This window comes from Hippocampus zosterae, chromosome 17, assembly GCF_025434085.1.
Source record: "Hippocampus zosterae strain Florida chromosome 17, ASM2543408v3, whole genome shotgun sequence".
NCBI classification, from domain to species: domain Eukaryota; kingdom Metazoa; phylum Chordata; class Actinopteri; order Syngnathiformes; family Syngnathidae; genus Hippocampus; species Hippocampus zosterae.
In genome coordinates, this window is record NC_067467.1 from 4121638 (window position 1) to 4138548 (window position 16911).

Genomic DNA, 16911 nt, shown 5'->3' on the forward strand with positions numbered 1-16911 from the left:
CAAAATACAAAATACAAAAAAAATACAGTATGCGAATCTGTGTGTTTAAGTTCCAATATCACCAGTCACCACTAGATGTCTTAGTTGCGCTGACACTGGGTCTTATCCGTTCCTACATTATTTTACACGAGACAGCTAAATAATACCTGGTGGATTTGGACTGATATGATATAATGTTGGACACGATGGTGAAGGACAGTTGACGTTTCTTATTAGGTAGAATTTGAAAAATCACACAAACGCACTGCGAAGGTTTTAGGTGTGCGCGAGGTTTACCTGAACAATTTTGCCACACGGGGGCGGTATTTCACCAAATTGGGCGCACTTGGTGTCTTGCAACATCTGGGACGGGTTGGGGAGAGGGTGGTGCTGAGGCCCCACATGGACTGTGCAAGTGGAAGCAAGCCGTTGTTAGGCTTAGATGTCGAGGGGAAAGTTGGAGCTCATGCGTGAACATCCATCACGCTGCACTGAAAACCTCCGAGGTTCACATTTTGGAATTGAAGACACCGCCGGCAATGGTCGCTATTGAACGCACGTCTTGTCACCTGTGGATTTTATTTTTTATTTTTTTAACTTTTGGTAGTTGGTGTTGCTCGGGGAAGCGGGCGTAATTGGCAGGCATGCGATTATCCCACTTTTGAACCGGATTTGCAATTTTTCCAATCACCTGAATTCTGCGAAGGGATTACAAATTTTACAAGAGGACATGGCGAGCGAGAGGAAACCGAGGCTTTGTGTCATGACAAAAGGGGAGCAAGGCTACGGTTTTCACCTGCACGGCGAGAAAGGCAAGACCGGGCAGTTCATCCGCAAAGTGGAGCCCGGCTCGTCCGCAGAAGCGGCTGGTTTACGCGCGGGGGACCGCCTGGTTGCGGTCAACGGCGTCAACGTGGAGCGAGAGACACACCACCAGGTATTCACAATGCAATAAACGCCGCCACAAATGGACTTGGAGTCGGTTATGTGGCATATCTGTTCAGTGGATATGTGGAGTATAATGTTACAGCGCTGATATTATTATAGTTTACATCCTGAGATTGCAATTTTCCATTTTGTTATTGTTGACACCCTCTTATTTGATGTTATTGAATTTTTAATAAAGCGATGTTAGTATATATTTTTAAATTTTATTAGGTTAAATCAGTTTTGACTGCTTCCCAACCTTGGTCATTGACGTTTATGGTGTTTATTTTGTACGCCTACTATATTTTTCCCCCCTAAAAAGCTGTTTACAAATTGTTATCAAAGTGTCAAAGGTTCTATTTTGAGCGGCGCACCACCCATAGTAAAAAGCCAAAGAATTGCTCCAAGTGTCATGCCTAACACCCAGGGGTGTCAAACTCATTTTAATACCAGGAGACATTGTTGTTATGTTTTCCCGCAGATGACAGCTGCAACTGTAACCAAAAAAAACCCCCAAATGTAATGACCTCATATCACTACATATTTTTAGCCGCGGTCTACACCTACTGGATCGGTCTCGAACGATGCATTTTGATATGCGATAGATTTTATAGCAAAGTGCAGCAGGCTTACACTGGTCGTACGTGACACAAGAGACCTCCATGTACTCAAAAGTTGTGCAAACCTGTTGATCAAGACTGTAGTCTGGAAGTCCCTTGACAGTAATTGAGGATGTGACATACTACTAGGCTTTTGAGAGCAAGCTGTGCTGTGGGAATATTGCAACATAACTTTGTGCTGCGGATACAGATCCCTGCACGTTGATTGTCACCGCAGATTTCTGCTAAACTTAAAAGCCCAAAGTCTGCAGATCACGTTGCTCACCCAAAATATTCGAGGGGTTCATTTATGTCCATCGTTGAACTTTGTCTCCCATCCTGCAGGTAGTACAGCGGATCAAAGCTGTGGAAAATGAGACCAGACTACTGGTGGTGGATCAGGAGACGCACGAATGCCTGCGTAACCTGCGCCTCACGGCCACAGAGGAGATGGCCATACCCGGAGAAGAGCCACCTCCCCCGTTCTTGCCCCAGGACCCCCCCAGTCCCCCGCCGACTTCACTCCCGACCTCACCCAGCGAGGATAAGCCCGAGGAGGAAAGGAACGGCTCTGCCATGCTGCAGTCCATGCTACAGAGGAGTACGAGTTGTCAGGTGCCAAAACACACCAGGAGGCTACCATCATTGGCTGTGAAGAAGGTAAACACGTCACCTGCTTTCATAATCACTGACAAAAATAGAGTCATTCTTTTTTTTTTTAAACCCCCAAATTCTTTAATAAGTGGAAGTATACTTGTGTCTTCCGCATTTTTTTTATGACTTATACCTTTGTGATGAAAAGCATCACTCGTGTCACTCACCTCATCTCGACTGCATCCTCCTTATCCGACACTGATAGCAGCGCTACTGCTACTAGCAAGAGTATCCGGCGCTTGTTGTTATCAGTTCATAGTTTTAGGGGAAAAAAAAGACCATCTCATTTAGTCAAAAAGTCAAAAAGACCAACAGATTATAAGACAAACATGTCAGTCCCCAAAAGAACCACTCAATGGTATGCTAGGCTCACTTTCACACGATGCTACTATGCTAGCCATGGGAGTTGTGTGTTTTATTGAGTTGAGTTATCGCAAGTATACCACACACGATATGATCGAAATTGGTTATTATAAAAAAAAAAAAACCTGATGCATGTACCTTACTTTTAGTTTCTCCATATCCAGCTCTTGCGCCACTTCACGACCAGCTAGCTTGTCGCGCTGAGCATGCGAATCTTCTGAGTGGCCAGCCAGAAGGCTTTTGGAAGGCCTTCCAGATGTTATGTTAGAAGAGGTCAACAATCCAGTAAGGTTCAGACCCCGTGACCTCGGAAAAATGAGGATTTAGCGTTGATTCTGCAAAACAGGAAAGCCACGGAAAGGCATATTTGTCACACAAAGTGAGTAGTTATTTCCATCTTGTCTTAGTTACTTGTCCTGTGGTATACGCCAGCAGCATTTCGGCATCTTTAAATTCACTGTTTAGATGCGTACCGACATAAAAATCGCCACCCGGTTCCTCACTCTGGAAGCCAAAGATACTTTTTCCCGCAACACGTGTTTTCACTTAGATGCGCCCCGTGTCCAGATGCCAGTGGCTCTCTTTCAACGGGAGATGTGACAAGGCCTATCAGTTAAATCCGTAATGTTTGTCAACGCGGTTGCCTTTTGCGACCTGCGGAGAGGACGCCCAGTGAGTCACCTCGGGGTAATTCTCAACGAATGATTGTTTTGTCTCACTCTTGTGTTTCATAACTTCGAACTGTGACCCGGTGACAACAAAAGCCAGATGCTCTTGCTACAAGCAGAATGTTTGTTGCGACTGTAATCAGTGGCATATTTGTCACGTAAACATCCTACGAGAGTGTTTGTGTTGATCCTCGTGGTTATTGCTTCATGTTTTCTTTCCTTTTGATTTGTGACATCAGGCGGGCGGGTGTGGCAGTGGGCGGGTCTCTTTTGCCGCCAAAGTGACGTGTCAGGTGTCACTTTTTTCGGGCAGACGCTCTTTTTAAGTGCCAACACGTGTGCTGTAAAACGCTGATATCTCGTAGTGTTTTGTTGTATTTTTTTTCCAGACTTTTTGTTCCGCTCCTGCCTGACCCACCACGTAGAGTTTGTTGAAATCTAAACAGGATGCTTGTTGCTCGGTACATATTGTTCCGAATCTCAATTCAACACGCTGGAAAGAATGTTAACACGTGTTAAAGGCCACAAGTTACGCATGCTCCTCAACCCTGGGACTTTTCGGACACACTTCATACTCTATATAGGTTATTTTATACATTTTTTTTTTCATTTTGCAGAGCATGTCTTGATCGCATCGAAATAATCACTTAATTCTGTGTCCAATTCAGTTCATTTGTGACCGTCGTGTTGAAATGTGAGAGTGAAGCATTGATTTTTGCGAGTAAATAGACGCGCAGCTGCTGCAAACGTCCTTCTCGACCCCGGTCTCCAAGACGACGGAGAGAGGGGGAGAAAAAAAAAGATGCAGCAATGGGTAGTCGAGAGCATTGCAGAGTTATAAACGCAAACGTTCATATTTTAAGAGCGATGACGTTCTGTGGCGGTGGCATGAGTGAATTCGGGGCAGCTTCGTTGGCCTTCGCTAGCTTTTGGAGAATGTCTTTAGGGTCGGTTCGTAGCATCTGGTGGAAGCGGAGCAGAGCACGTACGCGTCGGCAGTCATCATCACATCATCGAGAAACACCAGGAAGCCCATTCCATCAGAAGACATTCACGGCCATGACACGACACCATGTTTGAGAGATTTATGCGGTCTCCCCAGATGCTCTTTTCCTTCTCCATATTGTTCTACTGAACATTGAGGAATCAGTATTTCGATTCATGAAGGCATGTCATGATTGCGGACAATATTCTTGACTTCGGTTGAGGTTGTACAGCTTTTTTGTTTTATTTTATTTTTTTATACTGAGATATGGAATCTGCAATCAGCCACTTGGGGGCTCTTATTGTGAGTTCCTGAGTTACTTTTTTGAAGGCAAAAAAAAAAAAAAATTCCATTGGCAAGTCCGTGAGTCTCTGATTTTGGTCTCCAGGGTTTCCAGACTTCAGCACACAAACAATTTTCATTTCAAAATTCGGAATAAGCTGACATATATTTGCATATATTTGTGAAAATCTTAGGCACATCGTTTTTTGGGTTATTTTTATCTTTGTTTTCTTTTTCCGATCCACGTTTTACCTTAAAGTGCGTGTTAAGAGACTTGTTGCGAGTGAGTCAGTGTGTGTACTCCATCTGACTAACATCTGGAGCTCGTGTTTAGTAAGCCCCCATGGTCCATAAGCCCGTCTTTTCCCGAATACCAACTATGTTACGTCAAGACACAGGGGCCCGCGCCATGCGTTGGTGTGTGTGTGTGTGTCGTCCTCTTGGATGTAAAAGAGTCTCGATGGGGGGGGATATGCAAGACTGATATTTAACTCCTCTGGTAGTCATGAATGGTGTAGCAAGTCAGATGTCCTCTATACCAAGAGGCACGCTCATTTATATGTTCGCTGTCCTGAATGTGGGGAAACGGGCCCGGCACCTTCTTACGTAAGGCGTGATCCATCAACATTCTGAAACGACGTGCTTTTTCTTTGAAAGACTTTTTCTTGCTCTGGGGTTCTGCTACCGCATTATTTTTGTGCATTGGTGGTAGTTAGTCGCTAAAGCTAGCAGTCTTAACTGTTATTGTACTAATTGATATGTGGGACTTTAAAGTTTAAACGTCACTTGAAATATTGCATTACAAATAAGACAGGAGGACGCCGAATGGATTCTTTCATTTTTAAAATGAACAGTGAATCTCCACGTGTGCTGGAAAACTCTGACGCCACCTTGTGGCATCTTGACTTCACTTAACGATTTTGAAGTGAGTTGAGGAGTTTCATTCGGACAGAAATTGTCATTTGTTGTCATCTCCCGGCATCTGGTGTCAAGGAACTCTGTTGAAGGGAGTTGAGGAGTTTCATTTGGACGACAATCGTACTTTGGCGGCTATCTGGTAGCGCTTATGTGGGTATAAACTATTTTAGCGGGGCCGGGGGGGCTCACTGTGCGTCACCATGAGTGGCTCAGGTAATAATGGATAGATGGATGATTTTACAGTACAGTTAAGTGTACTTGAGCACCAAATAGAAACTCGTGTACAAAAAAACATAAATGCTGGGATCTGTTCTGGGTGGTCAACCGCTAAAGTAGGCAATCTTTGGTTGCTATGGCAACGGCAGTGACGACGATGTCCTTATTCCAAGCCGGTGTGCCATTCATACTACCCTGACGGCGCAGCTGTTATTGTGATGTAAAAAATAGATGACGTTCGGTTCCTTTAAGTATGATTTGTCTGCACGTGCTGCCCACACGACAGGACTGGCAACATGATTTGTTTGGCTTTCATCAGAAAGGCTTGTCGATTGTACCTTGCGCTCTACAGGTCATGTGTTCTGTCCTTTGAAATATTCACTTTGCTCTGGTGCGCACGCACAGCTGTGATGCGGCGCACGTGCCCTCGTGTTGATTATCGCCGCGTCCTTAATATGCTTTTCTAGCACTCTGCGGGCCTTATCTGGGATGATCAAGTAGTTTTTGTGCACGCTCATTTACAAACTTAATGCAACATGAATAAAATAAAAGATCCGCATCCCAAAGAGTAACTGAAGGTCAAATCTTGTTTGACTACCTCGGTGAATTGTGCTCAACAAAAGGCTCTGCAAGATTTATGTTGCTGCGTGTTTGAAAGTTGCTGTTCAGACCATATAGGTAACAGCTTGCAACGATTTAGTGGTTAACTGCTCATCATATCATATATCAACCGATCCAGTGTGAAAATAACACTCTCGTACGTGGCGCGGCACACACAGTTTAAAGAAAACAAACTTGCTGACAGCCAAAAGAGGCAACGTGGAACATCTGCCAACTACTGATAACGAGAGTGTGAACATGTGCATGACATCAGTGATATCAACACAGAGATTATGCGAAAACAGAAAACTGTGGGTGGGGACACGAGCACAGTGGATTAAAAAAAAAAGTAATAATTAAAAAAACATTTCTCAAGAGTGCTGGTGACTTTTTTTAGCTTGCTACGATTGTGTAAACATGCCGAGGCTGCAGCGCGTTTAGTTGTGTTCTATGAAGAGAGCTCAGGAAGAGCACACAGGGCCGTTACACACACACACACGCACACACACAAACACGGTTCTCATGTCCTCTTACTCTCTACTCGCTCTCGTCTTGTGCATTGTCCTCTCTCGAGTCCCTTCTTTCCAATTCCCCTTTTTCATCCATCTGTCATTTCCGCTCGGCTTCTTCTCTTCAACTGATCTCCTCTGAATTATTTTCTCTTTCTTCTCCGGTTAAGCAACACTCGCAGCAGCTGCGCGCAAGACGAGCTTTGGAGCAAAAAAAGTTTTCATTTAAGAGCGCTTTTGTACTCAAGCGTCTGATTAAGCTCAGCATTAATATCTGGACTCCTATCTGTAGGTTTTAACCCTTCGGATCTTAGTCCCCCAAGTTCAGTGACTGTCGCCATGCCAACCCAAATTGACATTTGCCAGTTATGCCGGCACTGCTACTGTTTGTTCCTCCGTGGTATGAACACGAGCAAAAGGAATCCTTGCGGTTGTTTTTAATGATGATGAACTTTCAAGTCACTCACCGCTAGCAGCTTTGCTAATGATGATTCGAAGAAATGTCACATTATGAGGAAATATAATAATGATGCTCTTCCACATTATACTTTTTTCCGCCATTTTGTCCGTTTACATCATAAACGCTTCGTCACTACACAATGACATGAATTAAACAACGTCTCTTATTGTATTAATATGACTGCAGTTTGTCTCACATCTACAGTTGTTTTAAAAACCTACAAGTGACCCGAGGTATTCGAGACGAGAGTCACTTTTGCTTTGACATATTAGCGGGAATTGGAGACGTTTAAGAATGTTCAAAAATGGGCTTCAATCTGTTTGTTACCACGACCAGATGAGGTTTCCTGTCCAACGAAACATGAAATAAAAAATAATTTGAAATTGTTTCTTGACAACATCCACATGACTGCCTTTGGAATGTCCGAGAGCTTCATGCTAACAGCCCTACATGCTAACAGCCCCTTGCAAAACACCACAGTTAGCACAAATGGCGTCATAGATATGGTGTTGTAAATAAACCTTTAAACGACGGATATTTGAACACAAATGGTAAAGCAATACATGTAGACCAGGATCAGTATATCATACCAAATCCGTCCATAAATATATCCTACCCCCGCTGAAGTACCAGACCCAGTTTAAGGGCAAATAAGACATCAGCCACCTTATGGTGATTGATGATATCACCACTTAAAACAAAGGTGGACCCCCTACATATCTGCAGCTCGGCACTCGAAGTGTGAATGTAACCAAGATGGTGGCAATGCACTACTTTTGTCTCAAAAAAACACCTTAACTCACATCAGCATAGTTATCTGGCACGAATATCAACATCACCGCCTCCGAACAACAAGTATTGACTGCAGACTGCAGAAACCTAAAAGGCTCGATAGTCCAACTTCTATTCCTCAGTGACTATATTTGCAGTATCTTGCCGCCAACATTTGGGTTCGTGGTTAATTAAATTTTTGGGTTCCAGAAACATTCAGAATAACCTGTTTACATGCCTGAGCCGAAAGAGTTACTCGACTTGCATGTAAAGATGCCACCAATGAGTTGGCTTTCTCGGCTTGTACTTGGGCAATCCCCTGCCTTCATTAGCTCCAGTTTCGCTAAATGAGAATAGACCAGTCCTCTTAATTGCTTTTAAGGGAGGCATACTCAACTGGAAAAACTACCTCATTAGTGGAGGGAGTAAGGTTTATGGTAATGCCCCGAGGGTTGACTTGCATCTAATTGTAACTCCGCATCATGGACATGAGAGTCATTTAGCCTGACACTGCTATTCTGAATGGATTAACACACTGGTCAAAATTTTTTTACTTTTTTTTTTTTAATCAGAGATGCAAGTAAACCTTTTGAGATTATTATTATTATTATTATTATTATTATTATTGCGCTGATTCTGAAACTGCCCTCATCTTTTGTCTAGCAGATCAGGATTTAATATAGGTAATACAACAATATGCATCCATCTATCCATTTTTTGTTCCGCTTTATCCTCACAACGGTGGCGGGCGGTGCCGGAGCCTATCAAAGCTGTCCTCGGGCAGTAGGCGGGGGACACCTTGAACCGGTTGGTGTGGTCTTCTTCAGGGTTTCACGTTCTGTTGGCAATCGAAACGACGTGTGTGCCAGACACAGTAAAAATAAATAAATAAATAAATGTCAGACTTGTTTACACAGAACGAAACAGGCTCATTGTGACTTGAAGTTAAAGGAATGTTTGGGATGTCGCTTTGAAAACACAACCTGCGTACGGTTGTGTGTGTGTGTGTGTGTGTGTGTGTGTGTGTGCGTGCGTGTGTGTAAAAAGGCATAAAGCTGAACAAGATGACACAGCGGGTGCCCAAGTTTCCTATGTGCACTTGTTTGAGTCATCCCTGCATTCAAAATCAGGTTTTTCCAACACCTGTAACTGTTCCTGCTGCTCCCATGTGGGACGTTGACACATCAATTCCCAAAGCTAACCAGATAAGTAGCTGTTTTATCCAATGTCAAGCTAATTTGCTGACAACGAGGGAAAGCAACATGTGTTTTGGGGGTTTTATTTTCCGTTCCCTATCCAAACAGTGGCAGGCCATGTATTCGGCATCTCGGCCTTCGGTGGGGACTCAATCGACTTAATCCACCTTGTCAAACCACCACATGTGAGGTGCAGGCGTGACGTGGGAGTCAGCAAATGAAGTGTTGACTGCAGCGGGCTCAGGTTAGCGGCTGGCTGTTAACCAGTTTGCATATTGAGTGCCTGCTTCGAGAGAGAGATCGCCCTTGTTATACAATTACCGTATTTTCTGCACTACAAGGCACTTCAGATTGTAGGCCGTACCTTTAATGAATGTCCTATTTTAAAACTGTTTTCATATATAGGGTGCACCACATTATATGGGGTATAGAATAGATGTGGTTGCGTTATTCATCCATTAGGTGGAGCTACGCTGAAGAGAATATAACACAGCTTTATATAGAGCTTTCACTACCGCTGCAGCTGTAATAAAGCGCTTCACAGAACATATGAAATACTACATCCAAAAAAATCGGAATACTGATCCATATATAAGGCGCATCGGATTATAAGGAGCACCTTAGGCTTTTGAGAAAATGGAATGCTTTTAGGTGCGCCTTGTAGAGGTCTTACTCCTGATCTCCCTCTAATATTGGAATCATAAAGGATTTTGGACTTGCCTGATTCAAACCAAACACGTTTACGGAGTTGCATTTCAATCAATGGTCTCTCTGTTTGGATTCTGTTACCGAGGCGCAAATCACACGCCATGCTGTGTTCACCCTACACTCACTCAGCAAGGATCTAACTTGTGACTGATGAAAGATGGCGACCAAGACGGCGGAGACCTGGGGGGACGGGGGGGTGAGGGGGGTCGAGTCATGAGGGGCAGACGGAGGTTACATTGGCTCTCACCCCCCGCCCACCCCACCAACCCACACACATAATCACTCGCAGCTGTGCGGTGTTTATACAAGAGAGGTTCCAGTGGAACTGGAAACCTTTGTCATGTTGCAGAATCGCTCAATTTAGCTCGCATTTCTGCGTGCCGTCATCAATTGCTCTTTTCTCATTCTCTTCTGGAACTCTGTCTCAATCCTCCCTGCTGCATCTGATGAGCTTTGCCTCCCACACTCTTTCTCTCCCCCTCCTTGTCCATTTCTTCCCGCGATCCCTATTTCTGCTATTTGTTCTCAATAGCCCACTTCCCACTTTTCAAAATACTTTCTATTCCCCTTCTCCTGTGGAAGATCCGCCCCTGCTTCCCAGTCCTGGCAAGGCCGCTTCCAGTCAGGAGGAGTGAGAATCCGAAGGGATTCATGAGCCAGAAATGGAACCATATGTCGCCATCTGTGTTATTAGGAGAACGAGAGGCACTTTTTTTTAAGGTGTATTTTTGCAATACAGTGACAATGTCATAAAAACACTTTTTTGTCATGTTAATTTCATTTCTTCCGGTAGTTCAATGTACTTAAGGTAAATATTTTAAAATGAAAACGTTTTTCAAGTTTTATGCCGATCTCATGACTTAAGCATATTTTTTTTTATGGCGTAGCCAGTGTTACCCTGCTACTTCTGCTATCATTTACTCACACGAGAGACCCCGTTATTACCATCCCGCTAAAACCACGATCCAGACCAGTTTTTACTGTTCCAAACCCAAACTATAGTGTGCTTAATTGAACCAAACTGTGTGGAAATGTGATCATATCCTCCCTATACTCCAAGTAGAGATTCATTAGAGAGACACTCAGAACATTCAGTAATAAACCTTCACTCGTTTCATTGGGTTTGGGGAGGAAGAGATATCAGCTTGCCACTCAACCAGCTCCCCTACCGTTGCGCTTCTTTGCAGCGTAGGTGGACGATCAGTGCATTGATGTGATCAAAATGATACACCAACTATATATTAAAGTCCTCCTCCGTGCTGGGAGTGCTGTCAGTGACATGCTGCAAAGGGACACTCAGTGTCAATGAGGACGCTCCTCCAAAAAAAAGAAAACAAAAGAAGAGAGAATAGATTTGCCTTTGCCTGGAGACACACGACTCACGCTTTTCTAGTCTTAGTTATTTAATACACATTGTTGTTTTGAGTATTTTACTATATTATGATGCGTTAGTCTTATAATATGCCTTCATGCACATCTCTAACTGGGAATGTCATGTTTCAGGAGATTTCCGTCCGTGCGGTTGCCCACACCCAGGCGGAGTCTCAATCACGGCTACACGGCGACCCGTCGGAGCTCGCGCCGCGTCTGTGCCACTTGGTGCGGTCTGAGACGGGCTACGGCTTCAACCTTCACAGTCATCGGGCCAGGCCGGGCCAGTACATCCGCTCGCTGGACACGGGCTCGCCTGCAGACCAGGCCGGGCTTCGACCTCAGGACAGAATTATTGAGGTAAGAAGAGCAGGGCACCCTGCTTTATCGCATTTGTTTATACAGACACTGTCACTGTCTACATGAAATCTTTTAGCATCGATTACCTTATCAACTGTTCAATCAAAAAAATCGAATGGATTTATGCCACACCACCATACCATTGAAATATATTCCCAAAGAGGTCCAACTGTCCCGCCAGCAACACACCTTAACACGTCATTGAAAATCACATTTAGTCTTGCTGAAGCTTTTGAAAAGTAACCCTTTAGTCACGCAATAGTAAACGTTTCCATATTACTTCATTTAACTTCAACACGTAGATTACCGCATTTTCAGCATTTATAAGTCGCACCCTAAAAGCATTCAATTATCTCAAACGCCAACGGTGCGGCTTATCATCCGATGCGCCTTATATATATGGATCAATATTCTGATTTCTTGTGTAGTATTTTAAATGTTCTGTCAAGCGCTTTGTCACAGCTGCAGCGATTATGAAAGCTCTATATAAATAAAGCTGTATTGTATTCCTTTAGTGTAGCTCCACCTAGTGGACACATATCGCAACCTCAGCCACTAGTGTAGCTTCTCTTCTACGCACCTTATAATACGGTGCACCCAAAATAAAAGCAGTTTTAAAATGGGCCATTCATTGAAGGTGCACCTTATACTGTGAAGCACCTTATAGTGCGGAAAATACGGTATTTGCGTGTCATTCTTCTTCCTTGAAGATTCTAAATTGTCCAGCCACGAGTGTAGCTTCTCTTCTATGCGCCTTGTAATGCTGCTTGGTGATAAAGGGAACTTATCACTCTGGAATTATCATCACCATGATCATCAACCCAAACTGCAGGGACCGAACAGCAAAAGAATAACAGCTAAATTTGCAGTGCAGTTTACAAAAGCCCAACCACACGGCTTATTGAAAGCAGATGCTAGCCCCATGTGCACGCTGCATTTAAACCAATTACAAGTGCTGGGGTCAAGCTTGTGTCTGCCACCAAAACCTGAGATCTGGACTCCGTCTGCACTGTGTCTATGTGGAGAGTGGGAGGGAGGCAGGTCAGGTGGTCGAGGGCGTTTTTTTGGAGTGCGGGGGGGTAGTGGAGTCATAAATCAGTCTCATGGAGAGCGCTGACAGGAAGGAGTAATACAGAGAAAGAACCCACTTGAGGTCCCATTTCATTCTTGCTTTGAGGTAGAGTCATCCCATACAATATTGGTGAAACTTTGTGACGCATTCATTATTAAAAGGGAAGAAGTACAGTAATTTGACCACATTCAAACATTTCTTAAGGTTGAATAGCTCTCATCATTTTTGCAGGGACGTGACATAGTAGTGTGGCCGGCATTAGTAATACAAATGAGTCACATTCAGCTCCACAATGTCTTTTTAGCAGTCACATCAAAGCCCCTACTTCCCCCCACCCCAAAAAAAAACAAGTGTCCTCCTCAAACGGTCAGCGAAACGTAAAATATGTCATATGCCTGCAACTAGTTTTACCCCGACAGCATTTAGTCCCCGTTCCCATGACCTTTGTCATCTCCGACTCTCAGGCGCCAAACATCTCCCAAGGGTTCAAAAAGTCTTTTGCATGTTTTTAATTACATCGCGTTATACGGGGCCGGCTCATGCGTTTTTAAGATGTAAGTGCTTCATTTAAATGGTCATTATTATTAGTATGAATAGTTTGCTATAAAAATAAAAAATATAATCTTAAAATCTGTATCTATATAAATTGATTTACATGAAAGCAGCAGGCAAAACGCAGAGTGGGAACATTACGAGCGGTTGGATATCGAAAGCTCACCATGAGGAGCTGCAACGATCATGAATCTCTCGTTTTCTCACATCTCACACACGCACATACACATACAGACGGCTGCTCAGTTGTTTCCGATGGCCTCCCTCGAGAAGCAGCTCTATTCCAACGGCACATATTAATTATCCCAGAGAACAGAGTGCATTGTCATGTGTGGGATGCGGTGCTAATGAAAGGCTGCACAACATGACACCTGTTGTTAGACTGATGACAAAGATGCTTGTTTACTCTATTGCAAGCCCTTTACAGGGGAAATCAATGATTTTTTCTGTTTCATCTTGTTCATCCCGAAAGACCAGTTAAGTCCATCTCAATCTACTTTTTTTTCCCAGTGCTTTATGATAAGCACTAATTTAGGTGCTCCTCGGGACAAAGACATATGAAACCAGGCCCGAAACCGAGAAGCGGCATTAAAAATTGATGTACATGGCTAACTGTGCATGTTGTGAAACTACCTGACACAGGAAGGCGCAGGTCTAGACTCAAGCTTTGCCCCCCCCTACGGACACACAGAGCCCACTTAATACAAAGCAAGGGTGCATACTGAGGTCAGTCAAATGCACATGTTGCAGTCAATCAATACGATAGCACCTTTCATACTTGGAAAAAGCAACACAAGGAGCAAAACAGAATAGGGAAGGAAAGACAAAACAAGACTGCCACACCCCCCGCAGTCTACGAGCCCCACTTCCCAGCCTATACACACACCACAGCTACCTGTTTTTTCCAAAGGTCCCGCTTTCCAAAACGGTGCAGTAATTCATCAAAGTGAGAACGCTCGCTTCCTCGTCTTGAGTAGCATGAACACGACAGTATGTTGACCTATGACGCCCTCTACTGGTAGGATGAGAAAGTGTGAGCAAAAATAGATAAAACGATGCTTTGGATTTTTTCCCCCAGAATCTATTTAAGAGGCAAGGAAAAATTCTGATTTTTTTTCTTAATTGCCATTAATGCTTATTCTCGTCTCTATTTTACCATTTGTCCGAGGAAGTTACACTTTCACAACCAAGCAGGACTGTCATTGACCTGATTTCAACAAAACGGGTATTACAGAAGACTCGTGAGCACAGCAATAATTGTCTTCTCTACTTTTTGTAATGTTTTGTCTGTTAGGTAAATGGCGTGAACATCGAGGGCATGCGGCACTCCGAGGTGGTGGCCTTCATTAAGAAAGGAGGCAATGAGACCAGGCTGCTGGTTGTGGATCCGGACACGGATGAATACTTTAAGATGAAGGGCATCATCCCCACTGTCAGCCATGTGAAAGGTAAAATGTCACCACTTGGCTCAGAAATATTTGTGCAATCTGCTCGGAAAGTGGTTAGTGCCAACAATGGTGAATGTTACATGTTTTCAATGCTTACACAGATGAGGTCTGCGCGGTGTTATGTGGCAAATAGTGAACAAGTCGTCAGTAGAAGTTTATCGTCAAACTAAACATAAAACAAAGAGAATTGCCCATTGTGTCCTTAAAACAACTGAAAAACCGCATAAAGACAAGCCCTGCTGGCTTGACGTTGTATGATAACATACTATGGAAAAAGCTATTCACATGCTAACTGTTAGCATCGGTAGTTGCGGTTTTGGAACCTCTTTAGCAACAGATATTTGAACAAATAGTGGAGTATTTCAATGGGGAAATGTGATCTGAGATAAAAATGCTTTGATTAAGCATGAGGGGAAACAAAACTGTTTTGTGGACTAGCTTTAAGGAAGTGTTCAAGTATGCATTCTGATTGTTGTCATAGATTACGATGGTCCCTCGATCTCCAACGGATCTCACAGCCCTCTCATGAATGGCAGCTCCACGTCACATTCCATCAGGTCAACGACCTTCAATCACAGGAGCCACGGCAACGGCACGCAGGTGGGTGCGCTTATTTGGTCAACTCCCACCGTCTTTGCAAGCACCGGCATTGTCGTAAACCTCCAACTTTTGCATTGTGTGTCCGCTCTAGCTGGCGGCCGACGAGCGAAGTCGATTTTCGGACCCGTTCGCCGAAATCGGCCTGAGCGCCACGGCGGCCGAGGAAAAGCGGAAGCTCCACGCCAAAGAGAAGAGGCGGGCACCGCAGATGGACTGGATGAAGAAATACGAGCTCTTCAGCAATTTCTAAGGAGACGCTTCCAACAGGGGAGGAGGATTTGAATGAATTTTGAAGAGCGACTCTTGATATTTTAGGATCACTCTTTGACTCTGGCGGACATTTTTGTGTTAAAGTATCTAAAGTGTTATACAAGCTTGATCATGGCAATGTGGAGTTGCCATATGGTCACTGTGACATCAATGATTGTGGCCCAGAAGATCACTGTGAGATGGGGACGCCATCCTCCTCAAGGAAACTAGCTGAACGTGTGCGGCAGAGGGCAGACCGGCCCCACAAATACAACATGACCGTATATGATTTTTTTTTTTTTTTAGATTCTTAATTTGTTCGAGACAAGAAGTGATTAAGGTTATGTATTCTGGGTGTATTTACTCCCAAAAATTGTTTAATGTGAAAAAAAAAAAACACATCAACGTGGTAGAGATTAGATGAGCAATGGAAAGTGTATTTTCCTTTCACTGGCGACCTGCATTGAAGAGACAGTATTACAATAAAATTATATTTTTAAAGTTGGGACTATCAAATGAAGCAGAGACCGAACACAAGTACAATACTCCTCATTAGCAAATGAACTCGATGTGTAATGTGATGCCAAGTTGCCTACAATCACGATGATATCGCGATACAGCTAATGCATGACAATCAATAAGCAACTTCATTGATTTTCTTCTGAGAATAGCTTACCAAGGATGGGACATTGTTTTGTCCTCGCAATGTTTCAGAAGTGATCATTTGAAAATGTTTCTAGAAATAAAGTGCTGCAAACTGGTATTTATCTGTTCCCTAATCATTGTGAAAAAAAATCATGAACGTGTATCAATGAGTATCGTTTATTATTCATGTTCATTTGAGCAAATGTGTTATTGCAGACGCTTTGCGTACCCAAGAAGTAGAAACTTGATGACCCCCTGATGAGACAAGATTTATCATACTTTTGAAGTACAAGTACATTTTGGTGAACTGAGTCTGCCAGCCGAGTGAACAAAGGGGAGCTTGTGAATGAATGGCGTCATAAATGCTCCGAGGCATTCGAAACTCAGACAGTCCGAGCTCAGCTACGCTTTGCATCGCGGAAGAAACACGTGAGGATTTTTAGAAAGGATTATTGCCTGCACACAAAACAGCAGCTGTCATGCACATGCCGGTGGGTGTCATTTAATGTGTTAATATAACGGCTGTGTTTGGAATGGATCCGCAGGTTGGAAAAACGTCATTTGTGTGGACAATATAAATGTTTTTTTTTTCAACTTATCCAAAGCCACCCACTTCGGTTGGTTCAGTAAGACTTTGTTCTCTCAACGCTTCAATAACAAGCAAAAGCTGACACGTGCACTTCACGCGGTTGCATTTTCAATAAAATGTGAATATGGCGTTGCAGACTTTTTTTTATATCACATTCAAGACCCCCCCCCCCCCCCCCGCCTCCTCGCAC

The 16911-nt window shown here is 43.7% G+C and overlaps 2 protein-coding genes across 2 annotated transcripts in view; one reads left to right on the top strand and one right to left on the bottom strand.

Annotated features, from left to right (window-relative positions):
* The window catches only part of dhps (deoxyhypusine synthase), a 50124-nt gene that overhangs the window by 5420 nt on the left and 27793 nt on the right, over positions 1–16911 (bottom strand). The window contains exon 12 of the transcript XR_007959532.1: positions 2661–2857. The gene's annotated coding sequence lies outside the window, so the exon portion shown is untranslated. The remainder of the gene's footprint in view (positions 1–2660; positions 2858–16911) is intronic.
* On the top strand, positions 367–16250 carry LOC127590016 (Na(+)/H(+) exchange regulatory cofactor NHE-RF2). The gene is made up of 6 exons (XM_052049414.1): positions 367–916; positions 1851–2165; positions 11339–11566; positions 14485–14638; positions 15120–15238; positions 15330–16250. The coding sequence occupies exons 1-6, from the start codon at positions 710–712 to the stop codon at positions 15486–15488; spliced, it is 1182 nt and encodes a 393-aa protein (XP_051905374.1). The 5' UTR covers positions 367–709; the 3' UTR covers positions 15489–16250.

What these genes read in the sequence shown, in the direction of transcription:
- LOC127590016 (XM_052049414.1), top strand. Translation starts at nt 710, where the DNA reads ATGGCGAGCGAGAGGAAACCGAGGCTTTGTGTCATGACAAAAGGGGAG. An exon ending in AGCGAGAGACACACCACCAG is followed by an intron (nt 917 to 1,850) that starts GTATTCACAATG and finishes CCCATCCTGCAG; the next exon opens with GTAGTACAGCGGATCAAAGC. An exon ending in CACTGTCAGCCATGTGAAAG is followed by an intron (nt 14,639 to 15,119) that starts GTAAAATGTCAC and finishes TTGTTGTCATAG; the next exon opens with ATTACGATGGTCCCTCGATC.